Raw genomic sequence first — 15,208 nt, 5'->3', positions numbered from 1 at the left:
CTCTGGTGTACTGCGACGTACATTAAACTTCCTAAAACTATATAGGAAAGCTTCTAAAAATGTAAACATAAACTTAAAATATCCCCTAAAAAAGTGAGTGTCCTCCTCGGTGCCCATAAAAACTAATACCACCCCCCAGAATAAAATATGCAGTCATTTTATGTCTCTAATGCAGTTCTGACTCTGACTATAATCTGCTACATGAAAGGAAGACTTGTCTCCATCACATCCTGCAAAAATACAAAGATTTGAACCAACAACCATCTAGTCTCTCTTCTATAACCATCAGACAATGACCACTGTACTTATATTCTTCACAAACCCTTCATTCTCTTTTTTGGAGTGGCTGAAAATTGCCTCAGTTCATCTTTTTGGTCCCTTAGAAAACACCAATTTACTGAAAAATGTCTGTTTGTGCATTCCAGCTACATTTTTAAGGTGTAATTATGATACAGACGGACCTGCCACTGTATGCTTTACCCATTTATTGTCAACAGTGATATAGCATTGCAGGGCAATAAGGTCAGTTTGGAAAGTAGGGTTTCACATAATTGTGAAACTGCTGCAGGGCTCCTCGCTGTCAATATGAAAATAGCAAGCTGCCAAAAGAGAAGAAAAGGAAAAGGAGCTGTCAGTCCATCCAGATGAGAGGAGAGAGAAAGAGGAGAGGATGAAAAGAGAGGAGACAAGCAAGTGTAGATAAGCAGGGAAGGACGGGAGGGTGAAAATGGAGAGAGATGAGATAGCAGAGAAGCATGGTTGCAGAGATGACCACGAGGTAGGACTGAAAAACTAAGGGCAAAATAAGAAGAGGCAGAAATGGTAGATAAATAGAGGGCAAAAAGAAGAGGAAAGAGAAATAATATGACTCTGGGTGTGTTGTAAAGCTTTCTGTCAGTTCCAGCTACTTCCAGCGCCATTATTGGACAGGCAAGAACATTGTCAAGTGAAACTGCAATATAAAAGGCTTGAAGAGGGATATTGATGAAACCACTGTGGGGACCAAGAGGTGTAATCTAGCTGCAGACACAAATTAAGGCCGAGACTCTGTGTAATGTGTTTTTCCTTTTTTCCTTTCATATGATTCAGCCGCAGCTGAGATTATATATCAATTGATTTGGTGTCGACTTGAGGTGTGTGTGTGTGTGTGTGTGTGTGCGTCCATATTTTGACACATCTTAACAGTGACGCAAAAATACGCTGCAGCCTTTAAACGTGTAGGTTTTTCCACTAGAAAATCATTTGCCTGCCTTACTCATTATTTAATAATGAAATTTTCACCATTAACTGGTGATTCAGTGTAAGAATGAATCATAATGTTATCACGATGCTCCGGATGTTCTGTGCGTCCATTATGAGCTCTCCAGTCATGAGTGGGAGAGCTGTTAAAAACATCTATATTTATCCTCGTCACAGGGAACTGGAACTTCTGACAGTATGTAATTCAGAAATGTTTTACTTTGTTTTATCTATCTATCTATCTGAGATCATACTTTCAGTGGCTGATTTAATCCATGAATTGAATGTGATAAATCCCCATGGAGAAATTAGTTTTGGACGCTGCACTGCAGTTCCACAATAAGTTAACAAATATACCAGTAGCACACATGATAAAACCACCAGACATATATATAAAAAAAGAAAAATGGCATATTTATTAGAGCAATAATACCACTCTCATGTCTGTACGCTAAATATGAAGCTGCCGCCATGAGCCAGCTAACTTAGCTTAGCACAAAGACTGAGGACAGGGGGAAATAGCTAGCTTGGCTCTTTCAAAACAAAACATGCCTACCACATCTAAAGCTTCTAAACACTTCAGTCTTGGTACAGATTAAACAAATGAAATATAATGTGTTTATTAGTGATCTTTAGAGATTCTGGTTTTGACAGATCCAAGCTAGCTATTTCCTTGTGTTTCCAGTCTTGCTACTAAGCTAAGCTAACTGACTGCTGGCTCCAGCTTTTCCCCAAATTATTCTTTTAAGTTTTCTGCTAATTTTTCTTCTCACTCATTACGCTTACACAAAGGATTGATTTTATGGCAGAATTTTAGGTAATTTCAAGAATTTGTAACTTGTAACTATAGGGCAAGTTACATAGGGCTTTTCAAAAATCCTATTATTGCTTTGCTTACTTTTATAGTTTCAGGTTGAATGCCATATCAAAATCTCGCTAAACGTTGACATTTTACGCTAATTTGGATACAAGAAGAGAGGAATGGCTAAAAATGTTGATATGCTCATCTGAGTTGCCTTCAGTTATTATCATGTGCTTAGAGGAATGAGCTTAAAGAGCAGTGGCAAGTGATGCAGCGAGGGATTTTTTTTTTACAGACACTGGGTTTTGCCTCTCAAGCTATATACTGCCCTACCTTAATGGTGGAAGTTGTGGGGGCCATGCAACCATAATTTCTTTTCACTCCTGGAGCCTCAAGCAGAGGGAGACTTAATCACCCATATGAGTGTACTATTTCCCATCTAGCTCCAAACCTTTTGCTTATCAGTGATTAAACATTCTCCAGTTCCCCGTGGGCATCTTAAGTTTCTCTGATAAAGTACCATAATGCTTTTGATGGTGACTACACCAGTTGTGCACCTTTACTTCCTTCAGATGAATTGATTTCATTCCAAAAATGCCACGTATTCATTTCAGAAAAATCTGACATTTAAAAAATAAAAAGCAATGATGGTTGTTTTCTCAAGCCATGCACCATTTTCAAGCCAAGGGAAAATAACTGGTGTGCAGTCCCATCCACTTTATGCTGCTTATCAAATATGACAGGCAAGTGGCAATTGAGTCTCCCATTACTGGGACAAATGCTCAGTATTTCCTGACCTACCTCAGGGCCCCAAGGACACAGCATGAATGCCGTGACCCCATTACTGCTCATTCAATTTTGCAGTTTGTATAGTCAAACATGTGCTTAATGCCATAGCAAGTTTCTGTGCAAACAAATAATGCCACTTTTCAAGAATAGTGGTAAATTCATTTAAGTGGAGATTTTCAGATATTGAATCACTGTTTTTAAATAGAACTCCATATATCTCATCTTAGTATTGTCATATTACTTGTCATATTACAGCTGAGCCTTTGTCTCATTTCCTGGTGTAGTTTAGCGGACTGAGTGTAGCTGGAGCTTTAGGAAAAGCCCTTCTTATGAGTCAGACATATAAATCAGGTCATGCAGGTGAGCATCATATATACAAGTGTGTGTATATGTGTGTGTGTGTATGAATGTATTTGTGTGTGGGCGTCTGTCTGTTCTTTCTGACTGTTGTTTGTATGTGTGGGTGTGTTGCAGTACCGTTCAACCGATGAGTTTTTGACAGTGGGTGCCAATACTGATGTATTTGTTTGGAAGCTGCCTATTGCTGCTATTCTGGGCTGATATTCATTATCTTGAAATATGACCACTGTCAAGCCAAAAACGACAAAGAACAAAAGCAGGAAGCCTCTGCTTTTTCTTCAATAGACACACAAGACTTCTCCATTGGCTTTGAGACTAATTATTTCAAATGTTAACTAAGGCCAAATTTGCATGATATATTACAGTCTTGTATCCACTAATGGGCATTTCACAATTAACATTTTTGACTTTCATCTTGGCCTTGAACCTCAAAAACCTCAAGAAGTGTTCACATGGCCTTGTCGTCTACCGTTTCCTTCAACTATCTTCCCCCATGACCCTGTGACACTATTGACTGAATGCTTGATGAGGATGCTGAGGAGGTGAAATCCAGCACCCTACGATAAGATCAGAGCCTCCCATGATGCCTCAGCCACTCCCATCCCGTGTGGACAGCAGGGAAGCTCAGCGATGTGGCATCAGGGTTGCACAAATTTCAATTTCATGACTTTAAAACTGGGATGTGAAGCCATCTGGCACTTTGAGTCCAAACTAGTAAAACTAAAACTAAAATCCAGTTTACAATGAATAGAACAAACTCTTAAAAACTAATGAGCAAATTGGATGCAGTCATTTATGAGACTAAAAATTGTTGTAATCGTTCAAAACATTTTAACAGCCCAATTTTGATCTGGAAAAGGCAAAAACTGAGAAATCTTCTTCAGTTTATCTGCCTTTGAACCAAATCAAATCCTAAAAATAGTAAAGAATACTTATCCTTATTTCTGTGCTGAAAAACATTGAAAGTGGGCCTCTATCTGTTTCCATGGCACCATTACCACCTAGTCACTGAAGGTGAAAAGTCAGTCTCTTTGAAAGCTTATTCACAAGCTCGCAGTAATACAAAAAGAAGCTTTCCCTTTGGATGTTTTGCTGAAAGTTGAAACGAGTTTTTATTTAAAAATGTTTACAGCGTTGATGGAAAATCAGAGCAGTTGGTTTTCAAAGCTTAGTCTTCATTTGCTGAAGGTGACTTTCACTTTTATAACATGCAATTTTTTTCAAAGGTACACAGCATGAGAAGTGCATTTCATTTTAATGGTAGAAACTAAGACTGAAATATATCAGAGCACAGAAATGTACATGTGTATGTATATACATATACTCCCTGAGTGAACATTAGTTTTACCCTTGGTAGGAAATGCAGCATAGGATCAAATGTTTTGTTCCAGCACATTTCCAGTTTAAGTTAATTTGAGCACAGGGAACCCAGTGTAATTAAGTTCTGAGATTAATACGTGGAAATGTATTTGGTTTTGTATCCTTCCCTCTTAAGCACAAGAGTTAAATAAAAGAATAGACTGCAGACTCACATATGAATAAAAAAAAATCAAAGGAATCCCTTACTCCCTGATGCAATTATTTCCTATTCACATTAGTTTTTTTCCCGGCAGATGACATTAATGACTTTGAGCAAGGCGTATAAGGGCTCTGTGTGGCACCAGTAGAGGGAATCTGATGGGTACTTGTAAGGCCGGCAAAATATTGCTCAGCCTCAACATACTGTTCAACTTTTTGAGATGTTGGACAACAAACTCAAATTGTATTTTAATTTTATTTTTTGCATGCATTTTTTTTAAACTAATTTTTTGGATCACTGAGTGTTAAAAAATATTTCAGGTATTAAATTTGATCAAAATGTGAATGAGCAGTATATTGATGAGGGACTCTATGAGGGAAAATCTCCCTACCATTCTGCTGTTGTGTTAATCTCAGATCATACACCAAGGCTCATTTTAATTTCTTGAAATCCCCAAAGTCAAGATTCACTCTGGTGTGTCCTTCCTTTTGCCTTTCAGAAACTCCACTCTCGTATCATGGATTTATCTGCGGCAGATTTGCTTCTGGAGCCAGAGAGAAGCAAGGCTTTCTTGCTTTCTAGGAATACTGACTCTCCTTTAAATGTAAGCTTAATGGGAAACATGCAGAAGGCAATGTATTTATTGTTTTTTGTTAAGCCATATGAATCGCCCAGGTAGCATAACTGCACCCCCACCCCCCTCAAGAAATCATTACAAGATATTAAAATACAGACCTAACTATCTGAAGCCGTGATCCCTCCTCTGCTCTCAGCAGGAAGAGCTGGCAGTATCAGTTGGCGCTAAGAGGAATAAATCCTTGTCATATTACCAGAAAACCATCGATTGAGACTCGCCTTCAGTAAAAATGGCTCTATAGGACACTGTGGTACATTAGTCATCTTATGTATTATGCATTAAGGACCGAAAATGAGTTTGCTCCATTCTTTTACCCTTTTACCCCTCTGAGAATGCCATTTGATAAACTCTAATGTGTGCTTTGAGAGCGGAAGAAGAGAGAGAAAATGAAATAATAATGGCCAAGATGTGAATTATAAATCATCTTGTTATCTAAATGTGAAAAAGTACCTAATTTCCTTAAATAGGTTGCATTAGGTGATACACACAAGTAACTTTTATGAGATTAGTAAAATAGAAATTGTGTCATGAAAATATCTTATTTCTTATCTTACATTCAAAAGCTTTTTGAAATTATATCTTTGCATAGTCAAATTATCTGCAGTGTGATGCTAATTGGAGACACATCTGCTGTGTTGTGAAATGTGATTGATATTTTAAAATTAAGTTTGAAAACTGCAGTGCCTTTAGCATTTTAGGAAACTTTCCCAGAACATTGGATTTGTCAAGTCTTTATTAAATATCTTTCATCACAAAATGAACAGCGAGATAGCAATTAGATATGCCACACTACCCATCAACTCTTTAAGCACAGTCACAGGAAAATCTTTTGAAGCTAAAGAAAAAGCTATAGACATTTAGATAATACTTCAGATTAGAAGAAGAGGATTTGAGAATGACTTAACTTCTGACTTAGTTGTAGCTGGGATTAGTGATCTTCATTATGTGACAGTTAAACATGCACCTCTTCTTTATCCCAGCTTCTCCAGAAAGCAAGTTTACACATTTTTCCCACCTCAGAAACCGATACATAAAAGTATAAAAGATGTTATACATGTTATTCCATTATAATGTCATGTCCTTTTCTCTATCTCATAGGAGGTTCAGGTGAATGGAAAGGTGGGTCTCCCAGTGGCCAAGTGTCTGAGCCAGCTGAGTCTGACAGTGCCAGCGCCTGTATACCCACGCAGCAGCTGTAGCAGTAGTGAGCTGTCCCTGTCAAGTGCTTGCAGTGAATTCTCCAGCGGTTCATACACCTGGAATGATGGACGCTCCTGTGGGAAAATGGTAAACCCCCTCACTCTATAATGACACCAATTCTACAAAACAGCTCATTAAGATCCCTTTTAGAGATATTTTTGCTCTTTCTTTTGAGACCTTAATTAATCCCTCATCATACTGTAAGAGTGTGCTAATTACGACTCCAAATGGAGGTAAAGACCCTTAAGATAATTCAGAAAAAAATAGTTTTCATATTTAAGGATGATGGTGCACAAACACAACTCAAGACACATAAAATGCATGCTGAAATAAAAATTGTTTGTCAGCAGTATAAAATTAAACATGTGGCTAACAGCTTGGCAAAATTAGAATCTTCTTAAGCCTCTTCATTTGAACATGAAATGTGACTTTCATTCAGCATTATGATTATGAAAACAGCATGTACATGAAGTATGTGTGCACATACTATAATATAATTTGTGTGAGGTTGACCCAATCTTTCTTTTTTGCCCTTTAGTCATCTCTGACCTGGGAGAAGAGGCTGAGTTTGGGTTCTTCAGCCCCTAGTAATATCTGTGCATCCCTGGAGGAGCAGCAGCCCACAAGGCACAAGGAGAGCCACATACTAGAGGGACTGAGAAAGCTCCAGAGGAGGAAACACAGGAGCTCTTCTTCTTCATCCAAGGTCTCCAAGTCAGGCTACAAAGACTGCATGAACTCCAATGAGGGCATCTACTCCCTGGGTATCAAAAGTAGCAGTAAAGGGGTGTCCAAGCCTACCCTTGTGGGTAGAACTTTAGCTGTTGGGGGCAAGAAGTTCTCTTATGATTCTGATGATGCAGATGATGAATTGGCACATTCCAGTCGTGGAGATAACATCCCCACAAAGGACAGCTGGTTTTACTGCAAGAGGCTCTCCCACAGCATCTCAGACAGTTTGTGTAGCTGGGAGGGGAACCAGGACAGTGGAGGTGGAGGTGATGGTAGCTCAGGTCCCGTGGCTATGAAACACCCTTCTGGCTATGACTCAAAAGAGCGTCCTGAGAAACTCATGAGTTTCATTAACAGTTTTCTCCCTGAGGGTGGGCAAACATCAGCTTTTACTAAACCATCCATACTGCACTTCAACCCTGTTGATCCAGAGGGTCCTAATCATCTCTCTGATGTGGATGATCCAGAGGAACTCAACTCTGAGTCCAGTGACATCCGAATGTCCTTTAGCCAGCCATCAGTGCAAGCAGAGAGGGACTCCAAGAGACTGTCAAGAGATGCTGCCAAGCTGCTCACACAACAGTGCTTGCGAAGAGAACAGGGACGCACCCAGTCTGCTGACGGGAGGCCCAGGCCTTTCAGCCTAATTAAGGAGCCTAAAGGGTCCAAGTGTACTCAGTCCGAGGAGAGCATATTGGCGATATTTGATGCAGAAGGAGAGCCTATTGAACTTTGTGCTCAGAAGCTCACAGCAGGTGCTGGGCCTCAAAATGACATTCACGGTAGCAAGGTATTCGATTACACAGAACTAGTGCCCCAAGAGAGGCCAACAAGGCAAAAATCAGCAAATGCAAGAAACTACACTGTTCTTGAATCCCCAGAGAAGCCATCTGAATATCAAATTAGGACTAGCAAAACAAGCAATAGCAGGGAGGGTAGTGCAGAGAGGCTGTCAATGCAGTTGACTCCACAAAGGAAACTAATCAAACCACCAAGCAACCGACCAAATAAAGGCCATTCCATCCCTCCCATGAACGATTCTGCTGATCCCAAGTCCAGTGGTTCAAAGATACCGGGTCGTAACAAACCTTCAGGTTCTCCACTGAGATTGTCTAAGGGCTCCACCACTGAACCAAGTAACAGTGGAAACTCAGGACCCTCTGGTCAGGAGAAATCCCCCTCCTCTCCTACAGTTAAAATTTCCAGGTTCATCAAGACACCTGGAACCTGCTCACAGAGCCCAAAGGCTGTAAACTCCAAGCTCCCAAGCAGGGCTGAATGGAATAAGAGCTCCTCCTCCAGCTCCCCACACCTCTCAAGGAGGCACCTGGAGTATGCTGACAATGGCGAACAGCCAACCCGAGACAAACACTGTGAAACCAGCAAAAATAAACTCAGGTCCCCTTCTCCTCCCCCTCCCCCAGGCCGCACCACCTCCTTACTGATCAGACCAAATTATGAAGGGTCGCCTCAAGCACATAAAACATGGGTGGCTCAACCATCTGCACCAACCACTGTGAGGGGCCCTCCCCCAAGTTACCACACCTCACTTGTACCAAATATGCAAACTACGCTACCCATCAAGGATAAAGACTGTTTAGACTTAGATGCAGGCTATGGGACTGCACCTCAGAAACTGGTTGACAAATCCAGTCAGCACCTTCAAAAGTCCCCCACCATGACTCAGACACCTACTAAAGTCACTTCCACAAGGACCACGAAAGACTACCTCCCTCCTGCAAACTCAGGGTGTGCTCCAGAAAGTGAAAATGCACCTAAAAGCTCAAAGAATGTCCCTCCTCCCTACAGTGCCCTCAGAGGGTCATCACTTCAAAACTCATTTGCAAATAAAAGAGGATCAACCCTTGAAAATGTCCATCAGACAGTGCAGAAGACCTCTGTTAGTTTACCTATATCGCTTCAGGACACCCCTCAAGGTAAAACAGAACCACAAAATGGTAAAGCTGTAGTCAGCCCACCCAGCTCGGTCATGCTTTCCCCTAACCCAGCGGAAAAAGCCTCAAAGACCCGCATCCCAATGGGGTTTAAAGCATTTTTAAAATCTCCCCCCAGCCATAAAAATAGTCCCTCTATACCAGGCAAGCAAGAGAAAGATCATATCAACTCAGTCTCCAAGGAGACTGTGACTTCAAATGCTTCTACCCAGTGTGACAGCTTGCAGCCAGTGTACAGTATTGATTCACCACCCAAAATGTCCATTACAGAGGGGAAAGGTGAGGTCCAGTGTAGGTTACTGGAAGAGGAAGTACACGCTGCTATGTTACCAGAGGAGGGGGACATTTGTGATACAGGGAAAAGGAGTAGTCAACATTTCTCTAGATCCATATCTGTTACTACCAAACCTCATCTAAAGCCGGCCTTGGGGATGACTGGGGCCAAAGCCCGTAGCCAGAGTTTCAGCACAAACTACATTGAGAAACCCAACATCAATGTTCTAGATGGACAGGGAAAAATCCGAACTCAGATCATCACCAACTCAGGTGAAAGGGGGAACTCTTTATCAAGACAGAGTTCCTTGGAGGTACCCAGTGTTGGGTTAGCTGAGAGCCCAGTCCATTCCCCCAGGAAAAGGCTTAGCCACTATGGAGGCATGACAGGGTCAAATAGTCACAACGTCATCCCTGAGAGAACTTGTAAATCAGGCTCCAAAGGTAAGGGGTCACAGGGCACAGTGTATGGGGAGGCATTCACCTCACCTTCTCAAAAAGAGGTGCGTAGCTTACCCATCAGTGATAGGATTGGTTTGAAAAACATCCGTAGGCCAGAAAAAGTTGCCTCTCATCCACAGTTTCAGCCTCCATCCTCTTGTGTCTATAATTCAGTAAACCCAGTGAGAGAGACAGGAAGCATAGCAACCATTCCTAATGAGCCAGACTTCAGCAGGGAAGCCAAAACCCAGACAGACTCACCAAGCAAAGCCCCAGATATGGAGGAGAAAAAAATCAGCCCAACAGTCTGCACTATTGAAGAGAAAGTCATGATGGGAATCGAAGAGAATGTGCAGAAATGTCAAGAACAGGAGAAGGTCACTGCCAACGAGACCAAACAGAAAACGGGCCCCTCTCTGGCAAACTGGTTCGGCCTCCGTAAGAGCAAACTTCCAGCTCTGAGTGGTAAGAAAGCAGACTCCCACAAGGGAAAAGAGGAGAAGAAAGAGTTGAAGATCGGATCAGTGCTTGGAGGCAAACAGATGAAGTCTGACAAGAAGAAGGATAAGAAGAAAAATGAAAACCAGCAGAAAGACAGTCAGGAGGTGCAGAATCTGTCTGAGATTAACAACAAGCTGAGCTCCATCATGGACCATTGCAACAATCAGATGGGTCAAATTGCCAGTCAGATCCAGTGTACGACAGCCTTTATCGGCAAAGACCAGTTTGTGAAAGAGCTTCTTGGCAGGTGGGTGAAACAACATCTTTGTCATCAAGAAAATCAAGAATGAATTATCCTTAATTGATCAGATGCAATGCTGATTACGTCCTGTCACTGAGCCTTCTCAGAGTTGTCTTTCTATCAAGTGAATCGGCTCAGTACAAATTGGTTGTACTATTAAATTAAACATGAGCCATCACTGCATTAAACATGTGTGTTTTGGAGAAACTGATAAATAAACAGCACAAACAGCAGCTGTCTGTTTGAGTTATGACTCCACTCCAGTGAGCATATAGTAAGCAGTTCTTGGACCAGCATCCAGACACATAGTCAGCGCACTCAAGGTAAAGCATCTGTAAGCCAGGAAAGCTCCACATTTCATACCCCTCACTTCATTGATTTGCCACTTCAAACCACAGATGACAGATTTTTATCCAGAGTAACTCCAAACAATCACTTGAGAGGCAGCACTTGATGGAGGTTGTTAAACATTTGATGGCATTTCTGTGTGTGTGTGTTTCTGTGCCTGTACACATATGTTTGCGTGTGCATTCGTGGAGCGAAAGAGCAGGTCAATCCAATTTATCAGCAGGCTCACTTTCTACCTGGTGAGTTGATAAAGGAGGAGCAGCACACAGACAGAAAAAAACAGATCAAATCTTATTTCCTCGCAGGACTGCTGTGAAGGGCAACTCTGTGGCTGCATCACCGGCTGGGATCTCTACACCCAAGAAACAGAGCGAAATGAAGGGAGATGTGGAGATCTGTCCAGATACTGCTGTAAGTGAGCAAACAGGCCACCATAATATAACTCCACTGACTTTATTATAGTGGTGTCTCTGTCGAGCTCTGCTTGTTTGTCTCTGACTATGTTTGGACAGGCTGTTGGCAGACACACATACATGCAAATTCCCACTGGTTTTCACACTTGTACATGTACATGTTCACAAACACATCCACAAGCCCGCCGCCTCTTCAGCATCATATCCCCTGAAGGCTCGCTATTGATTCACATTGTGTTTGGACTCAGCCTACAATTCATTGCCTACTTTTTCATGTTGTTGTTTCCACAAGGCTAACTATATCTCACAGAGACCGCTATTAGGGCCATGCATGTAATACAAAAATTATATTAGGCTTCTCTCAGCCGCTCCATTCTTTAAATCATATCTGTGTGCTTTGTAAGCAAAAGGCAAAAATTATGACCTTGTGGATTTATTCTATATTATCTGTCAGTCAAAAGACCAAAAAATGATGGAGAGGCTGAGTGCTTGAGAGAGCTTGAAAAAAGCAATAAAAAAAAGAAAGTTAGAGGAGCGGGCTGAATGGAGGAAGAGAGTTACAAAAAGAGTCTCACTGCATAATGTAGGAAATTTAATCCAGATGATGCGGAATTTTGATAACATGGAGGAGCCCCTTATCGCAGGCACTCAATTTGACAAAGGGGCCATTAAATACCATCCTCCAAGCTGTCTCTCTATCTTCTCCCCACAGAAATACAACAAAAGAGGGACACTTTATGACCTACAAGCGCCTGCTCTTGAACCACCCCAAAACCACTTAAAAATAAATAAATAACCCAATTAAAGTAAGGCAGGAAAGTATGACAATTGCCTTACTTCTTTTTGAATAAAACTTTAAACACAATGCCAGAAGCTTGTCTATTCATCTGAAAAGTCATAAAATACAAGGAACTGTAGGCACTATAACAGGCACTATATAAAATATCCTTTTCATTCCCACTTCTCTTCTGCAAATTGCCTCAAAGGAATCTTTATAAATGGACATATGTTATATAATGGAACACATTATACAGACAAAGGTACATTTGGATTCTATAAGACACTTGCATATACTTCATGAAGTATTTTATGTATTGTATTTTATGTTTTAGCTGCTTTTTGAAGTTTGTATCACCGACATGCACTGTTTGTTAATATTCTAGACTCTTATAATGACTCAGAAGATCAACCTGAGGGCTGAAAATGAGGAGGGACGCATCTCAGACACAGCTTGTCAAGACCACATGATAGGTAAGCTTGTGTATTACTGTTGGTCCTAAAGGGACATTTCACCATAAACAGCTAAACCCCCCAAAAAAACACATATGACATGGGGTATGTCATTTTAAACTTAGCTAATATTGCTTTATTGCATTTATTTCATACAGTGATCAGGAATTTGAATTAAATTGAACTGTCTAAACCAAATATTTCACAAAAATAAATCCCATGAAAATGAAATAAATAAATCTTGCGTGAAATATTCCTTTTTTTAACCAACTTTGCTTTGTTACTTGTACTATGCCAAAAGCTCATGTTGTCTGTTTTAAACCCCTGAGTTTTATATTCGTAAGTGTTTACCTCACCCAGTACAGTTTTTTCAAGTAGTGTACAAAAAGCTGTCACTAACCATCACAAATCATCCAGTGCAACAGAGCATTAACACATTTTACAGTTGTGATTTCCTGATATGATTGACAACTCAATTCCTTCGCCAACTAATTCTCCTCACTGCCAGACTTGCCATTACTGTGGGGAAATAGCAGCGGCTGCAACAACATGTTTACAGTCTCGTCAGGTGATTGATGTGCAACCGGGTGATATTTTACAATGCCTGAACAGCTAAGGAAGTGAAAAAATAGATGCATCAAATAATTTGTGAGACGGGATGATGATTGTTATCATTGCAGTTCGACAAACTTACATTTTATGTAATTCAGCGTGGGGAAGGAGAGGGTGAAACTGCTGTTTACTGGATGTGGAGTGCAGCTTGTTTGTCACTCAGTTGTCACTCAGTGGGATATTTGAGAAATTGTCTCAGTGATCCATCTCAAAGGTCTTTTTATGTTAACAATGGATCACATTACTACTTGTATGTAAAAGGGGTCGCTCATAGTAATGAAACCACAGAGTTATGACCTGACTCTGCAGTTCCTTTTAGCTGTACAAAACTTTATAGCTACTGTAAACTCATTGTTTTAGTTTTCCGGTCCGCAACTTTGCTGTTTTGATTCACTCTCACCGCTCTCACTGTGTAGTGTTCAGCCCCAACAGGCAGCTGTTTTCAGTAAAAAAGCTGTAAAAAGTTAGTGACCAGCTAGTGAACATAGTGGAACATAGTATTACCTAGCTTGTTACTAACTGGCTGAAAAAGATGGCTTTTGTACTGTGGGATCGCCTCTTAGTTGGCACCACTTATATCCAAAATATACAAATGGTGGTGATTGTGAAAAATGTAAATGTACTCCAAATTCACAACAGCCAGTTCTTACCTATAATTAAACTAGATGTATTTTGGCAGGACTGAGTGTTGGTGGAAATAATGTCTATAGAACCAGCAACAGGTTTCAACTTCACTTGTTTTTGTAGTTTGAAGATTCAGCTAAGAAGTAACTAATCAAAACATTTCAAGAAATAGTTTTGGCTCCATGGCCACTTTCCATGGAGTGTGGAAATGAGCTCATGATGGGTCACAACCACGGCGGCAAAAATAAAACCCGTAATTGTTTCTGTGTTCTGATTAACACACTGCCTTTTTTTAAGTATTCCTCCAGCTAAGCACTTTCAGACAGTATGAAATAAATATTTCATAAAGGTTTCAGCTGCGGCTGCTCATTGTTCCTCAGCGTTGCTTTAAAGACACGTTTCTGCAAAGTGCAGCATTCGCGGGCCTAATGCCAGACAAACACATCAATCATATAAATAGTTTACATCCAGCCGGTTTATGATGCGAGCAGCTTGAGCAAAATCCATTGCTCAAGTTATGAATGTGGACTTTGAAGTTCACCCTATGCTGGTCAGTTGTTGTATATGAGAAGAACTTCCCTCGAGGCAGTATTTTTTCTTGTAAAGGGACAATAAATAACATTTTGACTGGCCCATAGCACAGCATGACCCTAATATATCTGCAAGGGTTTGATGGCATTGTTGATCAATATCATTGATTCAGCAATTACTTCACCAGGTGCTGATGTTTCTGGCTTTCAAAGCTTACTTTCTAGTCTTTACTCTGTTTTGGAACCCCCCCCTCTTTTTAACAGGGTAACCATGAGATGATAAAAAGCTTCATTCTTAAGCCAAGACATTATCGTAACATTTTGCAGCAGATCTTGACTTGATCTTCACTCCAATGACCTAGGATACTAGTCTCTATTGTGAAAATGTGACTTTTGAATTTGTGTCAATTATTGTTGCCAGATTTATTATTGATCAGATTTCTGACGCAGAAATATCTCCTAGATAAGTTATGGTCATTAGAAATGACTCTCCCTTTGGCACCTCCTCATTGCATAAAGCCCATTTCACACTGTGGAGGTATCAATAAACCAGCTTTCTCCCCTCAAACCCTGGAGGATGTATACACAAGTGATAGGGAGCTCATGAAAAACTAGATTATGTCCAGTTGTTGTTGCCTCTGGGTAGAATTACTGTGGACCTTGTTATAGTTTGGTTATAGAGGGCATTTTGAACTGCCAGGCTTGGCATTCAATTATACAGCTGTGTAATCTATGGTTCTCTCCGCCTTTCTCTTTCTCACA

General features: G+C 40.7%; 1 protein-coding gene across 11 annotated transcripts in view; it reads left to right on the top strand.

Moving 5' to 3' along the window:
• Positions 1-15,208, top strand: part of LOC122872414 (nck-associated protein 5-like) — a 145,736-nt gene that overhangs the window by 113,999 nt on the left and 16,529 nt on the right. For 10 of the 11 annotated variants that reach the window (XM_044188616.1, XM_044188615.1, XM_044188619.1 and 7 more), the window contains 5 exons: positions 5,209-5,313; positions 6,445-6,633; positions 7,085-10,695; positions 11,343-11,448; positions 12,614-12,701. In XM_044188616.1, the coding sequence (XP_044044551.1) occupies positions 5,209-5,313; positions 6,445-6,633; positions 7,085-10,695; positions 11,343-11,448; positions 12,614-12,701 (4,099 nt within the window). The remainder of the gene's footprint in view (positions 1-5,208; positions 5,314-6,444; positions 6,634-7,084; positions 10,696-11,342; positions 11,449-12,613; positions 12,702-15,208) is intronic. The other variant, XM_044188617.1, reaches the window with a different exon arrangement.

The sequence above is a fragment of the Siniperca chuatsi genome, linkage group LG24 (genome assembly GCF_020085105.1).
Source record: "Siniperca chuatsi isolate FFG_IHB_CAS linkage group LG24, ASM2008510v1, whole genome shotgun sequence".
Lineage (NCBI taxonomy): Eukaryota > Metazoa > Chordata > Actinopteri > Centrarchiformes > Sinipercidae > Siniperca > Siniperca chuatsi.
The sequence above is the reverse complement of the archived record's forward strand: the minus strand, read 5'-3'. Positions and strand labels throughout refer to the sequence as shown.